This window comes from Poromitra crassiceps, assembly GCF_964638095.1.
Source record: "Poromitra crassiceps genome assembly, chromosome: 29".
Lineage (NCBI taxonomy): Eukaryota > Metazoa > Chordata > Actinopteri > Beryciformes > Melamphaidae > Poromitra > Poromitra crassiceps.
In genome coordinates, this window is record NC_139641.1 from 18210682 (window position 1) to 18236129 (window position 25448).

The 25448-nt window shown below is 42.3% G+C and overlaps 2 protein-coding genes across 2 annotated transcripts; both read left to right on the top strand.

Annotated features, from left to right (window-relative positions):
* Window positions 1-9460: 9460 nt before the first annotated feature.
* On the top strand, window positions 9461-10765 carry LOC310800184 (E3 ubiquitin-protein ligase TRIM21-like; the record flags this gene model as incomplete). Its single annotated transcript, XM_083662772.1, has 1 exon — window positions 9461-10765. One exon carries the CDS (start codon window positions 9461-9463, stop codon window positions 10763-10765), a length of 1305 nt encoding a protein of 434 aa, XP_083518898.1.
* A 4483-nt stretch (window positions 10766-15248) lies between these two features.
* Window positions 15249-16886, top strand: LOC310800208 (E3 ubiquitin-protein ligase TRIM21-like; the record flags this gene model as incomplete). Its single annotated transcript, XM_083662793.1, has 1 exon — window positions 15249-16886. One exon carries the CDS (start codon window positions 15249-15251, stop codon window positions 16884-16886), a length of 1638 nt encoding a protein of 545 aa, XP_083518919.1.
* Window positions 16887-25448: the final 8562 nt, after the last annotated feature.

Sequence of the window (25448 nt, forward strand, 5' to 3'; positions counted from 1 at the left end):
CAGCAGCCTTTTGCACCAGTTGTGCGTAAGTTTTCTCTTAGTTAGGATGCATAGTCTATCAGCTAAATTCTATCTTTGCTGAATGGATAGAACGGGGGAATTTACCCCACCCTGACCCCGCCCCCAGCAAGGCTGAGCCAGCTAACCCAGCGTCTATTGTGGGCGTTCCTAGAGCCTGTATGGGCGTTCCCAGACATGCCGACTGTCTCTATATCCTGCAAATATGCCCGTCTTTTTTATTTTTTCCCCCCTATTTATGTTATTTTTCTTGTTTATTATATTACTGTCTTTTATCATGCTTTTATCATCTGGAAGAAAAAAAAAATCTGTTTTTAAAATAATGTGTAAGTAAACTTGACTGTGATCCTCATTATTATAAAAATAGAATAGGTTCCGTTCAAAAAGTGTTTTCCTATAGAGTCTATAGGAAACACAAATTGGGAGAGAGGAATCATATGTCTATATTATGGACATATTTTATAGACATATGATTCCTTTCTCCCAATTTTACCACAAGTATTTTGTCCCCATGAATATCAACCGTAGGCCTCTTCCAGATGTGCTTGAATCCCCTTTTCTTGATCACTGCGATCAAATTGATTTGTAAAAAAAAAAGTATCTTCGATCTACAGTAGCAAGCTACTTGGCATGTAGCCTGTAGCTTAGCTTGCTATATTTCACTGGGGATAGCTTCAATGTAGTGAAGCTATATTTAATGTAGAGTAGCTGGTAGCTTTGCTTACTACATTTTCCGAGTAGCTTGCCCAACACTGAGCAGAACACTCGCTGGCTGCACAACATGAGTCCACGAGTGTGAAGGGACTGCTTAATGTGATTCATTGATGACTTGATGGCTTCATTGATGGATGACTATGGCTTTACTCATCGATTCATTCAAAACTGCATACAAAGTGCATCCTATGGTTCCTCTCGTTTCCAATACACTTCTGACGTAGATTTCACCAAGCAGGCAAAGTCAAGTGAGAGGACCAGTCACAGAGGCAATGTTCACATTACAGGCAAATCTGATTTGCTGATAAAGTCATTAATCATCATTATCTTGATTGGTTTCCCAAATCTGATTTGGGAGTGTGTCCGCACTGCCACAAATCTGATTTTCAAGTCGGATCTGTGTGTCCAGACCTAAACAGCCTATCTGCATGGGTTGCTATGGTAACGACGTGGGCGTCAGTAAATACGTACTTTGGTGACGTGGTTTTCCTGCGCAGAAGCATTTGATGACGAGTTGCGAGTGCTGTTCAAATCAGATTTGGTGGATCTGTGCGTCCGCACTCAAGTCAGTCGAAAGCAGATTGGAAACTACCTCCATATGTGGTTTGAGACAAGTGGCACAAATCAGACTTGGAGCGTCCAGACTCATAAAACCAATCTGGATAAAGTCATGAATAGGTCACTAAAGTTCACAAATCAGATTTGGCCTCCTAGTCTGAACATGGCCAGAGACAGCAGAAGCATCAAGGAAGAGATGGAGGAAGACTTCTGGATCTTCCTCAAGTCAGCTGATGGAAAATTCAGCGGGGAAACTGAGCTTCATCTGAAAATCAAACAGACTTTAGAGCAGCACTATCAAGGAATACCACACGTCTCCAGAGACGAAGGAGAGACAGCTAGATGGCAGAGTAAAGGAGCTGAGGGAGAGGCTCTAAACTTGACAGTCTAACAATATCAGGGAAATGGAAATGTGCAGTATTTTCTACATGGCTTGATATCATTGAAGAATGATTATGTGGCTGTTTGTGCTCTGATGTGTTGTTACCCAATACAATATTTGACCTTTCAGCCAGCTGGTCACTTGAGAACAATTTCTCATTAACAGAGGTGTAAAAAACAAATCAGCACTGTGGAACAGCACTAGAGAGTAATGGTAGACAGTCTGGACTGAACATATGAAAAGAAATGCACCAAAAGGTGGCAGGGAACAAAACTGGGAAACATATGAAAGAGAAAACAAATTTAGGGTTGTGAAATCATAATATGAAAACAGAATATAATAGAAAAGGCAAATGATGAGACAAAAAGTGATTGTGTGGATGGGAAGCAGTTGTAGGTGGCTGAATGTGCATCATGATAGTTGTTGAAAGCTGTAGGGATGAATTTGTGTAGCTCGTTTGTAACATGTTCATGTGCCGGTGAGAAAATCCGACATATCCTGCGATTCAAGACATGGGCCTCTATCTTCCGACAGGCGCTATCCCGTAATAGCGCTTTGCGCACCTGTTTGCGCGTGCCTTAAGGCAGGGAAGATAGCATTCCACCTTGCGCTGTCCGCCAGGTGTTCTGCCGAGTTTTGCTCCCCCGCCAATCAGCAAAAAAAAGCATCCCCACCTCACGGGAGCATACTTGTAATGATTTATACAGAAATGTAACTGTTTAAAAGTGATATAATTGTCTGGTAGACGTGACCTCCCTGATTTCTAAGTTAAAACAGCCCCGAAATATGTTGGGGATACAATTCTCGGCCGGGATGCGGAAAGGTTCACGGCAGGTGTCGCAAGCGCAAATTAGAGCCATGCCAAAATCATCTGCGCCCCAAAACGGTATTTGTGCGGTCTTAACTACCAGAATTATTCACAGGCGTGGTCAGGCAAGGCTGTGCATTACGTCAATCAAAACCAATCAGATTCCCGTCTCGCAATGGTTGTTTGCGCGAGGCATGCAATATGCTGTAATTCTCTCCATGCGTAATAGAGTGTACTCACTCGTGCGAGGACAGAGAGAGCTTGTTGACAGATCGTCTGTGGTGCCAACGACCCTCCGGTTTATGAAGGTAAATAGCCTATGTCCATTGTCCAACAAGTTTTCTCAATTCATCTCCCTCTTTGCGATGTGATACAAGTTTCTCCGTGAGTTATAGTTGATTGCCTCACTGAATTATCTGCTAATACCCAATTTTAGCAGCATAATTTGATGTCTTGGCATGGCAAGGCTGTGCATAATGACATATCCAAAAGGAATTCCACTTTCCACTCCGCAAATACCTCTCTACGCTGGGAGCGCAGCCGTAATCTCCATGCAGCACACCCAGCGCAGAGAGGTATTTGCGCGTAAGAGGTCCTTTTCAAAGCTCTTAGCGCAAAGTAATTGCGCGCTGCTGACGATAGGATAACGCCATCTATCACATTTTAGCGCTGAAACGCCTGCTTTGGCTTGTGGCAGCCAATGCCCAGTACAATTATCACAGGCATGCGCTTGTGTCCGCCCCCAATTTGCATTGCGCACGGCGTTAAACGAGCGCAAACGCTAAATTAGCGCTTTTGGGAAGATAGAGCCCAGAGTCTAATAACGGCGTGTTATTGGATGCATATGTGGGTGCAGGGGAATGTGGTATTTGTAGTTCCTGGGTGTTTTGTAGGCAGGTTAATATGAGGTTTTGTGAATTGGTGTCTGAGCAAGAAAAGCAACTCCAAGGAAGGGTTTGTAAATGACTGTGAGTCAGTGAGCTTTTGTGTGCAGAGAGAGAGAGAGCCATCAGAGGTGAAAGAGAAGACAGAGATATTTGATGTTTTTAGGCCTTCACACTCACAGAGCCATTGTGACATCATCAGCACTTGATGATGATGTCGTGAGGCCTTTCCACTAACGGCCTGGTATGACGAGGAACAGCCAATCCCTGACAGAGGCGAGGTCAACGGGCAGCGGAGCAAGGGTGAACTGGAAAACACGGAGCGATGTTCAAGATGATGACATAACCACTGATGATGTGGATGGTGTGGTATGAGTTGAGATGAGATGTTTGGCCCATGGCACATCGTCTCCACCCTCGAAATCACGCAGCGTGCTCGAATTCTATAGTCTTCGGAATGCGAGCTTGTTGTCCGGATTGCGTTGACTACCTCCAGATGTGGTCAGGCAGATCTGATAACGACGCATTTACACTTGCATTAATATGCATCCAGAAAACGCATCCAGATTACATTTTACTGCCACGTGTGGGACTACATTCTGAAGTCATCACAATCAAAGGCTGGAACAAGAGGAAAAAAACGCATATGGGCCATAATTGAGAGGTGACCTATAGTGTAACAGGGGCTTTTCAGGTGGACATGATGTGACTAGGAGGTGGATCTAATGCGACTCCAGCATCTGATATCGGTCAATGGTAATTAAGCTTGACAGGTGGATAGAGTGCATTATGCCCGGGTGCAAGGTTATAATAGTTTTGGATTTTCTTTCATTCGTTTTTATTTTTATTAGTTTTGAGTTTTTGTTTTCAATTTCAGTTTAGTTTTCATTCGTTTTTAGGGTCGGATTGATCGTTTAGTTGAGTTTTAATTTTTTGAAAATGCTTAGTTTTAGTTTAGTTTTTATTAGTTTCAGTGTTAGTTTAGTGTTTTTTGCCCCTTTCCTCTTTTTTTTGGTAATATGGGGTGTTTGTCAGGGGTGAGATTCAAAAAGGTCATAAAAGATGATAGATCTAGGAAAATAGATTTAATCTCCACTCAAAATATAGGCGTATTATGTATGAAATACTGTAAACTGACAAAGACTGAAACTAAGGACATTTTCTCTTCAATTTTATTTTATTTGTAAACACACAATACCGTTTCAGTTAGGTATCAGTTTTTTTCGAAAAGCTTTTTTTTGTTTTCGTTTTTTCGTTAATTTTGGTTAAAGGGACACTGACTCTGCTGATTTTCAATGATGATTTATTTTGCATATAATCTCACACATATCTGAAAACTGTAAACAGTCTTGCAGCCATTAATTTAGTTTGACAGATATTGAGAGTTCATTTGAGTGAGCTTGTGGAGGGTTAGACAATTTAACTCAAATCAATATCTCAATAACTGTCAAACTAAATGAATGGCTGCAAGACTGTTTATAATTTTCTGATATACTACTGATTTTGTAAAAAATAAAAAAAATGGTTGAAAATCGGTCGAGTGTTCCTTTATAACCTTGCCTGGGTGACAGCACTCTGTATTCCGCCCCTGTTATCCCTCCAGTGCCCTGCTGCCTGTGCAGCAGTCACAACCCGCTGCACTGAGACAAGCCATCAGTTCTCCCCGCAACCACCGCAACAGCCCGGTGCCTGGGGCTGCTGACACCAGGCAGGCTGGTCTCTAGTGCCCCAGAACAGCCTGGTGCCTGGGGCTGGCTGACACCAGGCAGGCCCCTCTCTCTGGTGGCTGAGGCCACCTCGGCACAGAGTTCTCTCAGGTTGAATAGGGCTGGAGGGGGCAGCGTTTAGTTCCCCTTGTTTAAAGAGAAGATAAGCCTAACGACTCTAATGGCTCCTCAGGGAAATAGATAGTCAGGATAGTGGAGATCGGCTCTTCGTATCAGTCCACTTTCTATTGGAGGTGTAATGGACACACCGGAGCAGAGGCTTTGCCTGGGAAATAGGCTTCTCTTTGCATTAGAAGTCAGGCTGATGACTATATCAGTGTTTATACTTCATAGTAAGGGTGTGATGACTATTATAGTCATCACCAGTGTTGGGCAAGTTACTTTCAAAATGTAATATACTACATATTACTAGTTACTTTCATTTGAAAGTAATAAGTTACTTTACAATATTACTTTCTGTGTAGAGTAACTCGTTACTTATTACACTACTTTTGCATTACTTTCACCAAAATAACAGCAGTAACAGAATGACATCGCCGCCCCGGAACATCCCAAAAAATAATTTCAACCGCCTTGAAGTCAGTGTAAACAATCCAAAATTCTAAATGTTATTCTTTGCCTTTGTTATTGTCATCTATAGTGGTTATTTACATAAAACACACAGTTGAAGATTACTGAGAAATCCTTCAATCCGATCTTTCAAGCTCGGGATTTCACACCTAAAATGTATGCACTTGTGAAGGTTCCAGCAAGTTATATTACCAGCAGCCTATTCACATTTTCTGATTGATCACTAAATGGTCAACTATTTTCCTTACCCTTGAATATAAAGAAGAATTGCAGAGTTGCCGTCAATTGGAATGCATAGTTACAGACAGTAGATTTGATATGACAGGCCTATGGCAGCTGAGATAACCCTATATTATGTGTTCTTAAATTGTAACTGTAGGCCTAATTCCACTAAACACTAAACACTAAAATGTGGAGGTGTTATTTATACGTTATTATGCATTGATCTTCTTGCATGGCCCACTTGAGACCAAATTGGGTCCCATGTCACCCGTGAACTAAAGTGAGTTTGACACCCCTGGTGGTATAGGGTGTCACTTACGCTAATAGCGTAGCAAACAAATCGATTTGTTTGGTACACTGGCTATAGTATAACGCTATACGCTATACCAGGGGTTCCCAAACCTTTCCGTCCAAGTACTACTACGTAGAAAACCAACTTGCCCAGGGACCACGTCCACTGCGTATACCCCCCCCCCCAAATAAAATGTGCTGATTTAACCATGCAATAGCAGCAGAAAGGCTAAATGACAATATAAGGCTACTAGCTGGTTCAAAACGGAGACACACACACACCTGCCAACATTAGGCTGTGAAAAAGAGGACCCCTTTGTAAATGTTTTTTTTCCCCTCGTTAAAATTTAGCCTAAGTTTGGAGTGTTATTTATCTATCTTCCTGACAAACTAGCATAACATGGTTGGTACAAATCGATTCATTAGGTATTCTAGTTTCATAGGATACCAGAAACTTCACTCTGGCTTTAAAACTGAGCCTGCTGCAGTTGCTGAAAGAAAATGTTCAAAATTGTGATATTTCCCAAATAGTGCAACCTTTCCGAAAATCGGCCCAATCCGGCTACTCTCAGGGTTAATGTGTATTATGTAAAAACTGTTGTCTGTAAAAAATAAAAAAATAAATATACCGGTATATTTTTTTGCAATTCTCTGGCGGACCACCAGGCGGAGCCCCGCGCGGACCACAGTTTGGGAACCAATGCTACTATAGCGTACCAAACAAATGGATTTGTTTGGTACACACTATACTATAGCGTGTCACTTATGCTATAGTATAGTGTAAGTGATTTGAGAACTGACCTGAAGTGTTTGCATTCTCACTCCGATTATTGCTTGTTTACATTCTGCTCGCGGTTCAGATTTATGCTATGTGGTGGGTTCAAGGCAGAGTGTAAAAAATATTAAACATTTAAAATTGTCAGGCTAAATTCTGGCTGGCACCCCAAAAATCCGCTACAGAAAAATGTATATGATGTTTGTTTATTTCTTTAATATTTTATTTTAAATTTTTAGAGAACAATATACAAACAAGACAAACAGGCTCAGACACAGGAAAGGAAAGGAAAAAAAACAAACATACATCAACATTGCAACATGGCGCTATCAGCCGCATAATGTTATATGTGCTTATATATATATATATATATAAAAAAAGTGCATGGGGTCCCGCGCAAAGGGTCCATGAGATACCAGCTGGAAGAGCCAACCGTCACCCCTAACCTCAGTTACTGGTCATTCTTAACCTCGTCGAAGTAGGCCAAAAACGGGTCCCAGATAGTTGAGGACCTCCCAAGCGTATTGGTTCTCAGGGACCTGAGTTTCTCCATCTGTACAACAGAGATCATGTCCATCAGCCACACCTGAAAAGAAGGTGAAGAGGAAGACTTCCATTCCTTTAGAATGAGTCTTTTGGCGACTGTTGTCCCAAATGTCAGAGATTATTGCACAGCTGTAGGGAAGTTCAGAGAGGACTCCGAGCAGAAGATGGCGAGTTCTGCCTCCGGTTGTAGGGTTATTTTGTAGGCTTTAGAATACCAGTCAAATATTTTGGCCCAGAATCCTGTTAGTGAAGGGCAGAACCAGAAGGCATGAATGATGATGTTTGTTTATTAACTGGCCCCTGGCCTCCTGTCATTTTGCAAAAGTGGCCCCCAGGCAAACCAAGTTGAGTATCCGTGCTGCACTATACTAAAGGCACCGACTCCCAAGCTGAAATACAGCCAGAATAATGTTGTTCAGACTATTACAGTGAATGACACATTGGACACAATTGAAGAAAAATGTAGACAGAACAGTACGAAAACCAGCATTCAGTGAGAGTGGAAATGTAGCCATTTGAGTAGATTTCCCTTCAATGACAGGTTGCAGAAATCACCAGCAATCTTGACTTGAATAGTATTGTAATCACGTCTTCGACTGCCCTCTTACCTGTGACAGTTGTGAAAAGTTTGCTCATTTCACTTTTAGATGAAGTTGAAGTGTTTTCCTAAATCAATACTGAAATCAGGCAAAACCCTAATTTCCTCACTTGCTTGGGGGGGGGGGGGGCGGGTGTACTGTGTGTGTGTGTGTGTGTGTGTGTGTGTGTGTGTGTGTGTGTGTGTGTGTGTGTAGTACATTACTGAGGAAGTCCATGTAAAAACGACACGTTTTATAGCTGCTTTACAAATCTCTTTTTTTCTTCTTCTTTTTCAGTTAAGTTGAAGCATTCCACAGTTTTGAGTTGTGTGCGATTCATTTTGGGGGAAATATAAATCCATGAACAGCTGCAGAGCAGTGACAACAAAACTGATAGGACAATTCTCTTTTCCCTTCCTCCATCCAGGAAGGTCAATGTCCAAAAGTGACCGAGGCAACAAAACACTTACTGCAATCAGATGAACAACTGCAGTCAGAGGCGGAGCAACACTGGACTGGAGAGACAGCCAGAGTGTTTCAACATCACATTCCTGAAGTGAAACTAAAAAGCAACTCAGAGCGACAGACAGACAGACAGACAGACAGACAGACACACAGGCAGACACACAGGCAGGCAGGCAGACAGACAGACACAGATAGACAGACAGACAGACAGACAGACAGCACTGCTGCAGTCAGGAAGTCTCTCTTTTGAAAAATAAATAAATAATAAAGCTAAGGTCATCAGGCCTTTGTCAACAATACAGCAGTGGACTCTGGACGAACGCAGGAGAATCAACAGCAGATCGTATTGACTGTTTCAACACTTCAACAGAGAACACGCAGTGACACATTATTGAGCCAGTAACGTGTCGCGGGGGCCATGGCTCCAATCACCGGTTAAAGGATAATTCCGTTTTCTTTTTACACCCCAGACCTGATTTCCAGCTTATGATGTTTAAGTCACCCTGACAACTTCGCTTTGATTAGCATCAGCAGAAACGATCATCAGTTTTGAACTGCGACCTCAAAACGAGGAAAACAGGGCATGCGAAATGCCTGTATTTATGTATTGTAAATAGATTATTTTACTCTATTAGTCTTTTACCTTTTGGACCATTCCCTCTCCTTCTCCCTAGTATACTCGCCCGAGCTCCGCCACCATGTCTTACCCAAAATGAACCGAATCCTACTGGTGACATCATCACTGATGACATCACAATTGCTTGAGTGACATCACTGCTGACATCATCCTCGAGTGCGCGAGTGACATCACCAATTCTATCAATAAAGTGATAGCATCAGTGATGTCATAACTCCTTCCCTGCAGAGGTTGTAAAAGGGGCGCCTAGCTTCACGCTTTTACTTTTGGTTTCAGTGTCTAGATATGTCTGCTGCCGAATATCTTCTATGTGAAAATACGTTTTTGTGCTCCATCTGTCTGGATGTGTTCACTGATCCAGTCTCCACACCATGTGGACACAACTTCTGCAAAACCTGTATCAAACAGCACTGGGATATCAATGGCCCATGCCAGTGTCCCATGTGTAATGAGAGGTTTGACAGAAGACCTAAGCTGTGGGTCAATACTTTCATCAAATCAATATCGGAGATGGCTGCTCAGTTCAGAAAGTCAGTGAGTAGTAGGCCTAAGACAGAGGCTGGAATTCAACAGATGAGCCAAGAGAGACAACTGAAGATTCAGGAGATCAAACACTCCATAGAGGTCAGCAAGGAAGATGCAGACAGAGAGATAGCAGATGGTGTGCAGGTCTTCACTGCTCTGAGGCAGTCTGTGGAGAGAGGCCAGGCTGAGCTCATTGAGATGATTGAGGAGAAGCAGAAAACAACAGAGAAACAGGCTGAAAGCTTCATCGAAGAGCTGGAACAGGAAATCTCTGAGCTGATGAAGAGAAGCGCTGAGGTGGAGCAGCTCTCACACACTGAAGACCACCTCCATCTCCTCCAAAGCTTCCCATCCCTGAACACCCCTCCACACACCAAGGACTGGACAGAGGTCAGTGTCCATCGCTCATCATATGAGGGGACTGTGAGCAGAGCTGTGGCTCAGCTGGAGGAGACTCTCAGGAAACAGATGGAGAAGCTGCTTGAGGCTGAGCTGAAGAGGGTCCAGCAGTATGAAGTGGATGTGACTCTGGATCCTGATACAGCAAACGCCTGGCTCATCCTGTCTGATGATGGGAAACAAGTACATTATGGTGATGTAAAGAAGAATCTCCCAGACTACCCAGAGAGATTTTCTTATTGTGTCAATGTCTTAGCAGAGCAGAGCTTCTCTTCAGGGAAGTTTTACTATGAGGTGCAGGTTAAAGGGAAGACTGAGTGGGATTTAGGAGTGGTCAGAGGGTCGATCAACAGGAAGGGAACCATCACACTGAGAACACAGAAAGGCTTCTGGACTGTAGGGTTGAGGAATGGAAATGAGTACAAAGCTCTTGCTGACCCTCGTGTCCTCCTCTCTCTGAAGATGAAGCCTCAGAAGGTGGGGGTGTTTGTGGATTATGAGGAGGGTCTGGTCTCCTTTTATGACGTAGATGCTGCAGCTCTTATCTACTCCTTTACTGGCTGCAGCTTCACTGAGAAACTTTACCCATACTTCTGTCCCGGTCTTAATCATGGTGGTGAAAACTCTGCCCCTCTGATCATCTCTCCTGTCAATCACACAGATTAGACTAATCATCAAATGTACACATGCTTTGTTTTGTCAGGTAAATATTTGACTTGTCTTATGCCTACCCCACACTACAGGATAATTTGCAAGATTATGGCCAAGATTCCCCCCTCTCGATTTTCTCGGGGGTGCTCCCGATTTGATGCGCGTCGGGCAGATAATCTTCCCAAATGATCCTGTAGTGTGTGGGGTTCAAAGATTCACAATCGGGAAGACTGCCTCTTCCCGATTGTGAATCGGGCATATCTAACATGTTAGATATTTACAATCAAACAAAACAAAATTGCATCTTGAGCAGAGAGCCAGTGGTAGCTGCGTTTCCATTAGTTTTTCGCAAAATAATCTGGTCCGCGTTCGCCCGCAGCCCCGCACAGAAACAAAGAACGAGGAAATTGTCATCGAGGTGAAATACCCGTGCGTCTTTGAACGGGACGGAAAACTAATGCTATACTGCAAAGCATGTAGCCTACAACAAGCGCTTAGCTCTCATATGCTTCCCGCATCGGCGAGTGTCCGCACGGAAAAGTGAGTCAAATCAGCAGACGCGCCTCCACAAGGCACCTGTGCAGACGGTTTTCGCCTGGCCGTGCACAGTAGGCCTACACCCCGAATGGACGCGGCTGTCCGCGCAAATATTAGTTAAACAAATCCTTTCAGTGCAAATGCATTATAAAAACAAAAAATAAGATTTGTTTAGAAAACGAAATGACACAAATGTATTATTATTATTATTATTATTATCATTATTACTACTAGCTACTACACCCGGTGCGCACACTGAATAGGCATTTTAAAAGTTAACGTCGAGCCCTGCTTCCAAGGTGAATCTTCGGCATAATCTTCTAGTGTGTGGGGTTGCGTTTGAACAGACGCGATTGTGTGTGTGTCCCAAGATTGAAATGTTAAAAAATCGGCTCTCTCTGTCCTGTAGTGTGTGGGCTCTCAAGATTTTTATAATCTTCAAGGATTTGAAAATCCTGTAGTGTGGGGTAGGCATTAGATACATTTGTTCTTTCAACAGAGCTCTCCACTGAGTGAGAGGAGAAGACAAACTGTCTGTGGAAAAAAACAGTAACTACTAATGTATCTTGTCTCCTTATACCTTTCTTCTCCTTGGCAAAATGATTTAGTTTTTATCATGAGAGAGAAACAACAGTACAGGTAAATAAATGTTAAACTTCAGATTCTGGTTAATATGGTAAATTCTGTATTTTTTTTATATCCAGTTTTTTCTGTTATGTGTGATAGATACTTGTTGCAGCAAACACGGGGAATCATAAAACAAATGAATCTAATCACTATTGCAGGAATGTGAAAATTACAATTTTCCTGTTTCATTGTAACATGTCCAGGGGATGAACTACAAGGTGATTACTCTCATAGCAGTGTATATATATACTGAGCATTTTAATAATACCGTACACAATTACTAAAGAGCATTTGATTGAAAAATAAAGAATTCTGCAATCTACTGTACTGTATGTTTACTGAAATAAAACCCAATAAAAAGAGCTTGTATGTTACATGACTGTTATCTTCCTGTATAGGCTACTTAATTTATTTTATGTTTGACTACTATGCCCTCTACCGAGTGCCCTCTAGTTTGCTCTGTATTTTTTTCTGATTTCCCCATTGTCTCCCCAATTATACTTGGTCAATAACAATTTTCTCCAACTAAATGGGGATAAGACAGAGATTCTCTTAGTTGGCTCCTGTCAATCTGACGCCCCACACATGTCTCTCTCTGAGTCTCAATCCTCTCAATCCACACCCCTTTTCGCTTCCCTGGGGGAATGATTGACAGCTCGTCGGGCCGCCATCTCAGCCAGGTCTGAACCAATCACAGCTCAAACATTCTACACCTGTGTGAAGGCTAGCCAATCCCTCAGATGGGTGACGTTGACTGACATTTACTCCAGTGGTGCAACTGAAATTAAAGTGCCTAAATAATGTGACCTTATCAGCTGTTCATGACTCATCTTCATCTGACCATCGACAGCTCGCAAATAACGTGACATGTGACCATCACAATATCTTTGTGGAACATGGTGATAAACTGAATATCATTAGGTGTTGGACTGTTAGTCAGACAAGACTAGAAGATGTCACCTTGGACTGTGGGGAACTCAACAGATGTTTTTCATATTTCTGACATTTTATGGACAAAACGATTAACCGGTGATGCAGACAATAATCAGTAAGTTAACTGGGAGACAATGCAACATGTGACAAGAAGGTTGGGAACCACTGCTTTAGGTCATTCTGCTCATTTTTGCTTCAACTTTTTACATTTTGTTCCTCTTTTCTGTTGTTTGTTTGTCCTCATTCTGTCAGTGTTTTGCATTAAAGGAACACTCCGCCCATTTTCAACCAGCTTTGTATCATTAGAACATCAGTAGTATATCAGAAAACTGTAAACGGTTTTGAAGTCTGTCATTTAATTTGACAGTTATTGAGTGTTAAAGTGTGGACCAGTGACATCACTGGTCCACACTAATAACTCATTAACTCAAATCAACTGTCATAACTGTCAAACTATTCATCATTCATCTAGTTTGACAGTTATTGAGAGTTGATTTGAGTTAATGAGTTATTAATTTGAGTTAGTGGTCCACACTTTAACACTCAATAACTGTCAAATTAAATGACAGACTTCAAAACAGTTTACAGTTTTCTGATATACTACTGATGTTCTAATGATACAAAGCTGGTTGAAAATGGGCGGAGTGTTCCTTTAAGAGAGAAGCATCCTTGACTTTCACAGCCTCGAGTCTGTTTTCCCCACATGTTCTGCTGAGGTTGCTGCTGTTCAGCAGCTTCCAGCCGGATCCGAGTACGCTCCAAAGTCCAGTTCAGTTCTGCTTAGGGGCCCCAGATGTACAAGCTGTGGGTTACAATCCTGTTTGATTGGCAGAACGGTCTGAGATTGGGTTTTCAAATCACTGTTGGGATTTGTCATGGAGATGAACAGAGACTGTGTGCTTTTAGACAAAGGAGAGGCCTGTAGTAGGACAGTCTCAGTCAGGCCTAAAGTCCATGCAGGTGTGGTAACGGTTTGGATTAAAAACCCCAGTCTCTCATTGGACCAGATCAGGAGGCGGGGAATTCCCTATGACATCATCACTAAACACATGTAAATGATATACAGGGATTGGGGAACATGCAGAGGAAGAGTGAGAATAAATACAGCACACTGATACTGTGAAGAACATTGGGAATTTCTCTTTCCATCATCCAGAGAGGTCAAAGGTGTCCATGTGATCATTTACAACAGTGACAGAAAACATAACGCATAAGACACTTTATTTGTCATTGTAGGCATGTAACAAAGGGTAAAAACAAGATGATAAAAGGTTAGGCTATTGCATAAGGTAGATGTTCAATAATAAAGCATTGGCATGTTGCAACATGGCAAGATCAAATCAAGATAATAAAAAGGTATTGCACAACAAGTTAGATGTAGGTAATAAAATGTTGGAGTGCATTAGCAGCAGTTTGGTGGTGGGGGTGGTGGATGGGAGAAGCTAACTCAGTATAGTCTTCAGTCCTCAGCAGCTATGGGAGTGTAGAGGGTGATGGAGGCTACAGCTCTGGTGAAAAGCTGTTCTTCAGTGTGTTTGTTCGGGCTTTGATGGCTCTGTATCTCTTCCACGATGACGAGGGGTCAAACAGACTGTGACCTGGGTGGGCGGGTCCTTAATGATGTTGCTATCCTTCTTCTTTTATTACTTTATTCCAGGTTTTAATATTAGAGGTTTACAGTTTCATCAGTCATTTAATTCATCCTGCCAGTTATGAAAAAATATTGTTTTAATATATATATATGTATATACCGTATATATATATGCATAACCAATTATGTGGGTTTTCTTTTTAATAAAATGAATAAAAAAACTAATTGACAAGCATTGCTAACCTTCTTGTGTAGACATCATACAGTGAGTCCAAAGTTACAAAACAGTTTAATCTCATAGCAGTTAATGATTAACTGCTATGAGATTAATATTGAACTGCAGTGAGAGGAGGAGCAACACGGCAGAGACAGGTGTGTTTGAAGGTGACATATTTCTGGTCAGATTGAAAGTAGGCTAACTCAGAGCGACAGCACTGCTGCAGTCGACAAGTCTGTCTTTCTCTGGAAAGAATAATAACCCGAAGTTGATCAGGCCTTCCTCAACAATACAGCATAGTCTGACATACATGGGTGAGTACAGCAGATACTATTTACTGTTTAAACCACTGAGATATATATGTTGATGGTTTAAACAGAGAGCAGTGACACATAATTGAACTGTATTCAGAATGGAAATTTCCCTGTTTTCATTTTGCACTGTTACTTGTCAAAATTACGTTTTCAGTGAAGTGCAAGACTCAAAATGACTTTTGATAATATTACGATCAATAACTTTGATGTTTTCTCAAAATAAATATGTGTTGCAGTATTGCTATTTAACACTTTCACTTTTGGTCTCAGTGTATAGATATGTCAGCTGCCAGCGGTCTTCAATCTGAAGATCAGTTTCTGTGCTCCATCTGTCTGGATGTGTTCACTGATCCAGTCTCCACACCATGTGGACACAACTTCTGCAAGAACTGCATCACAAAGTACTGGGATGTTAATGTCCAGTGCCAGTGTCCCATGTGTAAAGAGCTTTTCAACATAAGACCTCTGCTGCGGGTCAATACTTTCATATCTGAGATGGCTGCTCAGTTCAGAAAGTCGGATCAGATGAAAGCCAGCAGCAACCCAGACTTGAGACCAACAATGGGCCAAGAAGTTCCCTGTGACGTCTGCACTGGGACCAAACTGAAGGCCCTGAAGTCCTGCCTGGTGTGTCTGGCCTCCTACTGTGAGACTCACCTGGAGCCTCATCAAAAAATGGCGGGCTTAAAAAAACACAAGCTGATGGATCCTGTGGAGAACCTGGAAGACAGGATGTGTAAAGAGCACGATGAACCACTGGCGCTGTTCTGCAAGACGGACCAGATGTGTGTGTGTCTGCACTGCACTGCTGTAGGCCACAAGTTACATGACATTGTTACTCTGAAAGAAGAATATAAAGGAAAGAAGGCTGAGCTGGGGAAGACAGAGGCTGAAATTCAGCAGAATATCCAGGAGAGACGACTGAAGATTCAGGAGATCAAACAATCGGTGGATCTCAGCAAGAAAGATGCAGACAGAGAGATAGCAGATGGTGTGCAGGTCTTCACTGCTCTGAGGAGGTCTGTGGAGAGAGGCCAGGCTGAGCTCATTGAGATGATTGAGGAGAAGCAGAAAACAACAGAGAAACAGGCTGAAGGCTTCATCGAAGAGCTGGAACAGGAAATCTCTGAGCTGATGAAGAGAAGCGCTGAGGTGGAGCAGCTCTCACGCACTGAAGACCACCTTCACCTCCTCCAAAGCTCATCATCCCTGAACACTCCTCCACACACCAAGGACTGGACAGAGGTCAGTGTCCATCACTCTTCATATGGGACTGTGAGGAGAGCTGTGGCTCAGCTGGAGGAGACTCTCAGGAAACAGATGGAGAAGCTGCTTGAGGCTGAGCTGAAGAGGGTCCAGCAGTATGCAGTGGATGTGACTCTGGATCCTGATACAGCAAACCCCTGGCTCATCCTGTCTGATGATGGGAAACAAGTACATCATGGTGATGTAAAGAAGAATCTCCCTGACAACCCAGAGAGATTTTCTTATTGTGTCAATGTCTTAGCAGAGCAGAGCTTCTCTTCAGGGAAGTTTTACTATGAGGGTCAGGTTAAAGGGAAGACTGAGTGGGATTTAGGAGTGGTCAGAGGGTCGATCAACAGGAAGGGAACCATCACACTGAGCCCAGAGAATGGCTTCTGGACTGTATGGTTGAGGAATGGAAATGAGTACAAAGCTCTTGCTGACCCTCGTGTCCTCCTCTCTCTGAAGATGAAGCCTCAGAAGGTGGGGGTGTTTGTGGATTATGAGGAGGGTCTGGTCTCCTTTTATGACGTAGATGCTGCAGCTCTTATCTACTCCTTTACTGGCTGCAGCTTCACTGAGAAGCTCTACCCATACTTCTGTCCCGGTTGTAATCATGGTGGTGAAAACTCCGCCCCTCTGATCATCTCTCCTGTCAATCACACAGATTAGACTAATCATCAAATGTACACATGCTTTGTTTTGTCAGGTAAATATTTGACTTGTCTTAGATACATTTGTTCTTTCAACTGAGCTCTCCACTGAGAGGAGAAGACAAACTCTCTGTCTGTGGAAAAAAACAGTAACTACTAATGTATCTTGTCTCCTTATACCTTACTTCTCCTTGGCAAAATGATTTAGTTTTATCATGAGAGAGAAAAAACAGTACAGGTAAAGAAATGTTAAACTTCAGATTCTGGTTAATATGGTAAATTCTGTATTTTTTTTTATATCCTGTTTTTTCTGTTATGTGTGATAGATACTTGTTGCAGCAAACACGGGGAATCATAAAACAAATTAATCTAATCACTATTGCAGGAGTGTGAAAATTACAATTTTCCTGTTTCATTGTAACATGTCCAGGGGATGAACTACAAGGTGATTACTCTCATAGCAGTGTATATATATACTGAGCATTTTAATAATACCGTACACGATTACTAAAGAGCATTTGATTGAAAAAGAAAGAATTCTGCAATCTACTGTAGTGTATGTTTACTGAAATAAAACGCAATAAAAAGAGCTTGTATGTTACATGACTGTTATCTTCCTGTATAGGCTACTTAATTTATTTTATGTTTAACTACTATGCCCTCTACCGAGTGCCCTCTAGTTTGCTCTGTATTTTTTTCAGATTTTTCCCCATTGTCTCCCCAATTATACTTGATCAATAACAATTTTCTCCAACTAAATGAGGATAAGACAGAGATTCTCTTAGTTGGCTCCTGTCAATCTGACACGTGTCTCTCTCTAGCCACTTCTTAACATGCAGTGGAATCCATATTATAACCCGCTCCTAGCCGGTTGGCCTGCATGTTAAACAACAATTAGCCGGCCTACGCGCACTCCCGCGAGTCCGTATCTTATTCACCTCGGCCACCGGTGTAAGATCCGGATTAGCGCAAAAGGAGCTGCAGTTAAACAGTGGCAGGTCATTATCCGCAGTTTATCACTAGTTTTTCCGCCCCTGTTGAGTGTTGGTGAAAAATAAAAATATAGCAGATGTTTTCGTGCAGAGCGCCGTTTAAAAGCCGCAGAAGCAGCATCAGTCCCGCCGGCCAGCGCTGGACCCGCTATGTGAGGAAACACACAGGAGGAAACCGAAATGTCAAAACAGACATCCCTTGCTAGGCCAGTCCTTTTTTTTATCGAGATCATGTAACGACAAGTAGCCTACTTCAGGCAAGCAAGACGGCAGGAAAGAACCAGAAGCGTGCCTGCTGCCGTCAAAAGCGAAAGCGACCCGACGTAGGCTGTCAATTTAGCGGAGGTAAAAAGCCTTTTTACCTACCGTACTCTGGGCGAATCAATCAATCAATCAATCAATCAATGGCTCGCACTTGGTTCGTATGATGAGGAGATGAATCAAATGCTTACCACAAATAAAGCCACATGGGAGCCGAGAACCAGTGCAGGAGAGCTGCTGCACAGGTGCCAGGTGAGTGGGAGAGATTAAGGTGCCTACGTAGCCTATTGCTGGAGATTCAAGTTGTGCGCTGTCGCACTTATTACTTTTAGTGTTGTTTCATCAAGGCAATGTCCAGAAGATATGGGTTCATGAGTTTCTGCAAATGCAGATAGATAGGCTACAGTAGGAGCATGCATGCATATTGTCTGTTTCAATAAGGAAAGCGTCCTTTACCGAGAACGACGTGCCGACCAATTCAATATTCTTGCTGCGAAATCGGCCTCTTAATGACAACACTGGAATAAATAAGATCGACTACGACTATAGAGGCTATAAAGAATGGACTATAGAGAAATAAATGGATTCAAAACGTTTATTTAGGAAACATAGTGGCCGGTAAATATTCGATAGGACCGGAATTTTGGAACATTACCGGCTGCACTGGCCGCCTGGGAAAATGTCTAGCGGAATCCCTGGTTTGGTTACAAATTCGCTAAAGCTGTTTCCTATCACATTTCTTGTGTTTGATACATACTACATGCTTATTTTAAGGGGTTACGGGGTAAAAAAGGTTGGGAATATAACAAACAAGATGATAAAAGGTTAGGCTATTGCATAAGGTAGATGTTCAATAATAAAGTGTTGGCATGCAACATGGCAAGATCAAATCAAGATAATAAAAAGGTATTGCACAACAAGTTAGATGTAGGTAATAAAATGTTGGAGTGCATTAGCAGCAGTTTGGTGGTGGGGTGGTGGATGGGAGAAGCTAACTCAGTATAGTCTTCAGTCCTCAGCAGCTATGGGAGTGTAGAGGGTGATGGAGGCTACAGCTCTGGGGGAAAAGCTGTTCTTCAGTGTGTTTGTTCGGGCTTTGATGGCTCTGTATCTCTTCCCCGATGACGAGGGGTCAAACAGACTGTAGTCTCGCTAGCCAGCCTCTCTTCCTTTCTGACAGAAAGGAAGAGAGGCTGGCTAGCGAGACTAAACAGACTGTGACCTGGGTGGGCGGCTCCTTACTGATGTTGCTATCCTTCTTCCTTCGTTACTTTATTCCAGGTTTTAATTTTAGAGGTTTACAGTTTCATCAGTCATTTAATTCATCCTGCCACAGTTATAATATATATATGTGTGTGTGTGTGTGTGTGTGTGTGTGTGTGTGTGTGTGTGTGTGTGTGTGTGTGTCTGTGTGTCTGTGTCTGTGTGTCTGTGTCTGTGTCTGTGTGTGTGTGTGTGTGTGTGTGTGTGTGTGTGTGTGTGTGTGCGCGTGAGAGAGAGAGACACACACACACACACACGTACATAATAAATATATTATGTACGTGTGTGTGTGTGTGTGCGCGTGCATGCGTGCGTGTGTCACTTTACAGTAAGGGTACACTAATTGAGGGTTAGTTAATTATAAACATATTAAGTAACAGTTAACTAATGTGTATAGTAATAATTGGTCACTAAGTATTAATTTATATTTTCATTTACATTGAATAGTTTAGAGTGAATTAGTTAATGGTTACGGTTAACTGTTAGTTAATAGCATTAACTAACTGTTAATGTACCCTCATTGTTACCATTACCATCCCTACTGATGACTCTACAAAGAATAACACTTAGGACAACCGACAGTTAGTTCTCCTGATGTAAACTTGAGAGGGAAATTAAAGCACAGGAGTGCCTACTGCAGGGATACTCAACTTGCTTTGCCCGGGGGCCACTTTTGTGAAATGATAGAAGGCCAGGGGCCAGTTAGTTAATAAACAAATATACATTTTTCTGTAGCGGATTGTAGGTTTTTGGGGTGTCAGCTGGAGTTTAGTCTGACAATTGTGCACACCGGCTAGTTAGTTAGGTTAAGTTAGCTAGGTTAAGTACATACATAAGTGCCTGGGTAGCAAGCAGACGGCGGTATTTGACAATTTAGCAGCTAAATCATAGATTATTGAAAGATATTCCATATTCCAGACTGAAATGCTATAACAGAAGTGGAGTATTGGCCAGAATGACATGAGCATTTGGACACTTATTCAGCGGGTATCTTGCATGTTGCGTTCAGGTCCCCTTTCTCTTTGCAGAGTCAGAGCTTTTCCAGCACCTTGAAGCTTCACTGAGCGACCAGCCAATTAAAATGTTGGCAGATAATGTGCTCTGGTCGTGTATCACAAAAGATCACTGCTGAACGCTGACACTGACCTTAGAGAGAGCGCATTAGAAAGACAATGAGGTATGATTTTGCATTCACTTGAAGTCACAGCTGCGATCTTGCATACCATCTAAAGCACAAAGTGGTGCAAGAGGAAGCAGCCCATAAAAAGTGAGATATTGACATTAATCATCTATAACGTAGCTTGGGCAATTATATGATCAAGTCAGCAATCAGAAGCAGAGGGCAGTCATTTTGGTTATAGGCAATGTGCAAATGGAAAACAGTGCTTAGTAGTTTCTCTACCTGAAGGCCTGGTGCAGACTTATATAAATGTGAAAAATACGTTTTGTATCATTTGTCCAAAAGTCAGAGATGGCTCTGTGCACAGATAAGATGTGGCATCCTACCATTACATATTGAAACAGGAAGATACAGAGGGGTAGCTGAGGAGGATAGAATATGTGAATACTGTGAGTTGAATGAGGTGGAGAATGAAATTCATTTCATTTTATGTTGTCCTTTGTATCCTGACTTGAGAGAAACAATGTTTAAAAGAGTCCATACTCCTGAGCTAAATATGATAGATAGTGAGAACGGAGTTCTACTCAAATTTATTTTTGTTAATATTTTTGCATTTGCAAGGTTGACGTATAACTGATAAATTATAGTTTATTTTTTTATTTTCCTATTCTATGTGCAGGTATGTATGAATGTATATGTATGTATATGTATAAGCATATTATGTCTGCATGTATATATACTCTGTTGCTCTAATTTGGGCTGCACTGGAAGCTTCTGGTTGGGTAACATACCAGAATGATATGTTTTGTTAGATATTGAATGTTGATGTGTCCTGACATTACACATTATGTTACTGCCTTATTTAAATAAACAATCATAAGCATAACAATACAGATCCTACACATCCCGTGTGGAAATGGACAAGCTAGCTGGCTTGTTGTAGAGAAAGTGGTTATGCTTTTGGTTTTAGATAGCAGCACCGTGGCTCCTGCGTTACATCGTTGGCTTGTTGGGGAAGCTAAGCAGGTCTGGCTGTGGTCATTCCTCCTTGGATGGGAGAGGAATCTGGTGTTGGAAGTGGTGTTGGAGGACCAGTAGGGGGCGCTCTTCCCTCTGGTCTCATGAATAATCTCCCCAATGCCCCAGGGCATAGACAGGGACTCTGTCCTGTGAGCGAGCACCGTCCTTCATCCGAATCTCATCTTCCGATGAGATGTTAAACCGAGGTCCTGACTCTGTGGTCAATCAAAATCACATGGGCTCTCTTTGCAAGAGCAGGGGTGTAATCCTGGTGCCCTGGTGAAATTCCCACTCAGGCCTTCCTTCAATCAGTGAAAGAAGAACGATCCACACACCAAGAGAGCTCCCGTTGTTGTTTTTAATTTGTAAAACAGCGTGACGTTTCGGGCCACACCGGCCCTTCCTCAGACGCTTTCTGAAGTGGCAGAGAGACGCCATCTTAAATACCCGTATCAATACACATGACAGATCACCAGGTGTTCAGCAATTAGCAATTAGAAAAGTTTAAAAAATGTACATACATAGGAAGGTATTATAGTATTATAGACACAAATGTACAGATTCTAACAGTATATATATATATAAACAAGCAGGACAATTATAATTGCCCCCCAAAAGGGAGTAGTTTGTGGGCTCTGGTTTACAGTAAGCACAGTCAATTAGAATTTGGAAGAGGCCCAAAACAAATACATCCCTGGAGGCGCCTCCATTAACCACAACTTACTGCATTTGCAGAAATGGGGACCTAGTCTATTACTTAAAATAACAAATAGCAAATATTTAAAAAATATATATACAGAAGTATCACGTATATAAAAGAGATCAACACCAGAAGACAGAGAGAACAATAGAGAGAGAAAAGCATCACAATAGGGACATCCTACAGGTTGGAGTACAGGATTACATCACCCTCTATAGAAAAGGTCTCATATCGAATTCCTCATTAAGGCCTTTAGGGGCCAGAGTGCTCAATGTATAAATCCAGAATAGTTCTCTTTGGAGTAGCAAGTTGTTGATGTCACCCCCTCTGCGTGGCAGTTTAAGAGCCTCAATCCCAATGTATTTGAGAGTGGATACAGAATGTTTTGCAGAGGTAAAGTGGACAGCCACCGGGCTAGATGTTACATTATTTCTGATTGTGCTGCGGTGTTCAGAGATACGGGTTTTGAGTGGTCTCAATGACTTACCTATATATGAAAGTCCACATGGACAATGCAGCATATAGATAACATTGACAGTGGAGCATGAGATAACACTTTTGATTTTATATGTTATACCACTGTGGGGATGGTAAAAACAATTGGTTTTGTAGGTGAAATTACACTGTTGACACCGGCCACAAGGATAATTACCAGAAGGGATCGAGCTGAGGAAATGAGCAGGTGGAATAGGTGGGAGGTCTGCCGGAAAACGCGCCTTAAGTGCCGGATCACCGTCAACGATTCCTTCCTTCCTTCAATCATGGCCACCTAATCATCCCTCGTTATTGTTTGTATACATTCAGTCCTCAACTCTCCATCATGATAGCTGATGTGATGTGTGGTGAGTGTTCTGCCGTCCATCACCCAGGTGGGTGGATGAGTTTTTTTTTTTTACATTTTATTCAATTGTTGCACAATACAAAGGGTGAGAAGCCTGGTTTCTGATTGGTAATAACACTTAGATGAAAGTGCTATGTGTGTGTGTGTGTGTGTGTGTGTGTGTGTGTGTGTGTGTGTGTGTGTGCGTGTGCGTGTGTGTGTTCGCTCCAAAGAACAACAAATCTGGGTTGCTGCGTTCTCAGCTTCTATATTCAGGCCGCCCACCGCGGTTGTAAAGGGGAGGATTGGATACAGTCATACCTCTCTGACAGAGTCCAGAGAGTAGAAGTAGGAGGGACCAAGAACCTCACCTGTGGGGTCCCTCAAGGAAGCATTATTGGTCCTTTATTATTTTTGTTATATATTGTAATGATCCCACAAAGCAGTCGAAGAGTCAGGATCTCGTTACCGCACTTTATTGTGGATCACTGTTCACAGGACTACTGTTAGCCGTAGCCCACGCCAACCCAAACCCCACAACACACACCCAAACCCCGCTAGCTATCGCCTAGCCTCGTAGCTCTCCACGCAACCAGCCATCTCTCTCCGGCTTCACACTCCGACAACCCCGAGCTGTTCCGCTCTCGCTCACAGCTCCCCTCCCCCAGCCAATCACAGGTGAACCCCTCTCTCTCACCGCACCCACTGGCTGTAAGCTGCCTTTACGTAACCCCGTAAATCCCCACAGACATGTCACACCCCAGCATCGCCACAATACATGGAGTCAGCCTGTTCATGTCCTTAATTTCTGTATGCAGACGAGTCCGCCTGCATGGTTGGTAACCAGAGAGTGCTTAGAATCAGTTAGATCAGGGACCACTTCCACTGCGTATACCCCCCCCCCCCCATGTGCTGATTTAACCATGCAATAGCAGCAGAAAGGCTAAATAACAATATAAGGCTACTAGCTGGTTCGACATTGACACACATGGACACTCACACACACTCAAACACACACACACACACACACACACACACACACACACACACACACCTGCCAACATTAGGCTATGAAAAAGAGGACCCCTTTGTAAAAGTTTTTTCCCTCGCCAAAATTTAGCCTAATTTTGGAGTGTTATTTATATACCTTCCTGACAAGCTAGCATGACATGGTTGGTACAAATCCATTCCTTAAGTCTTCTAGTTTCATATGATACCAGAAACTTCACTCTGGCTTTAAAACTGAGCCTGCTGCAGCCTCTGAAAGTAAATGTTCAAAATTGTGATATTTCCAAAATATCGCGATATTTCAGAAAATCGACCCAATCCAGCAGCTGCTCAGGGTTAATGTGTATGTAAAAACTGTATTTAAAAAAAAAAAAAAAATTCAATACTCTGACGGACCACCAGGCGGAGCCCCGCGGACCACTGCTGGTCCACGAACCACAATTTGGGAACCAATGAGTTAGATCATCACTTAGCAAAGAGCTTCATAATGTAAACACATGGTTATGTAACAACAAGCTATCCCTGCACTTCTGAATGTATTGTTTTTGGAACAAAGCATAAATTAAGGGACCAACCCAGTTTTTTGTTGGAATGTAATGGTACTAATGACAGGAAGTGTTGTGTAACGTATCTGGGATGTCAGTTGGATCAGTGTATGATGAGTGAGGCTATGGCCCTCTCTGTCATTGGGAAAATCCACTCAAGGACAAAGTATTTTATAAGAACATCTAAATTCCTGGACAAGAAGACCATGAGGCTTTTAGCTACGTCTTTAATTCAATGTCACTACGACTACAGTACACCTGTATATCCTGGTACAGTGGTTTAACTAAAAGATCAAAATAAGGCTTCAAAAAGCACAAAACAAACTAATGATGGTTATTCTTAACCTCAATCCAAGAACACATTATTAGCCCAAGCCATTTTAAAGAGTTGAATTGGCTCCCCGTTGAAAGTAGAATATAATATAATATAAAATATTGCATGACTCCAAATTACTTTACTAAGTATTTCCAGTTTGTTCGGGACGCTCATGGCTGCCTGAACACGAGAGCTAGTGTGTAGCGGACTTGAAACTACTTAATCTAAAAAGCAAGGTACTTTCCTCTATACGCTGGAACTACCTAATCTAAAAAGCAAGGTACTTTCCTCTATACGCTGGAACTACCTAATCTAAAAAGCAAGGTACTTTCCTCTATACGCTGGGGAGGAGTGGAACAAGATCCACAACTAAATTAAATCTGCAAATTCTCTGAGTGGTTTTAAGAACCGTCTGAAGAAATTCCTGCCGAGTAAGCTGGAGTAGCATGCTGAGCATTTTGTTTAATTGGTTTCTGAACTTGTGTTGTATCTCTGCTTTCTTTTATTCTTGATTGATCTGTATTGTTTATTTGATG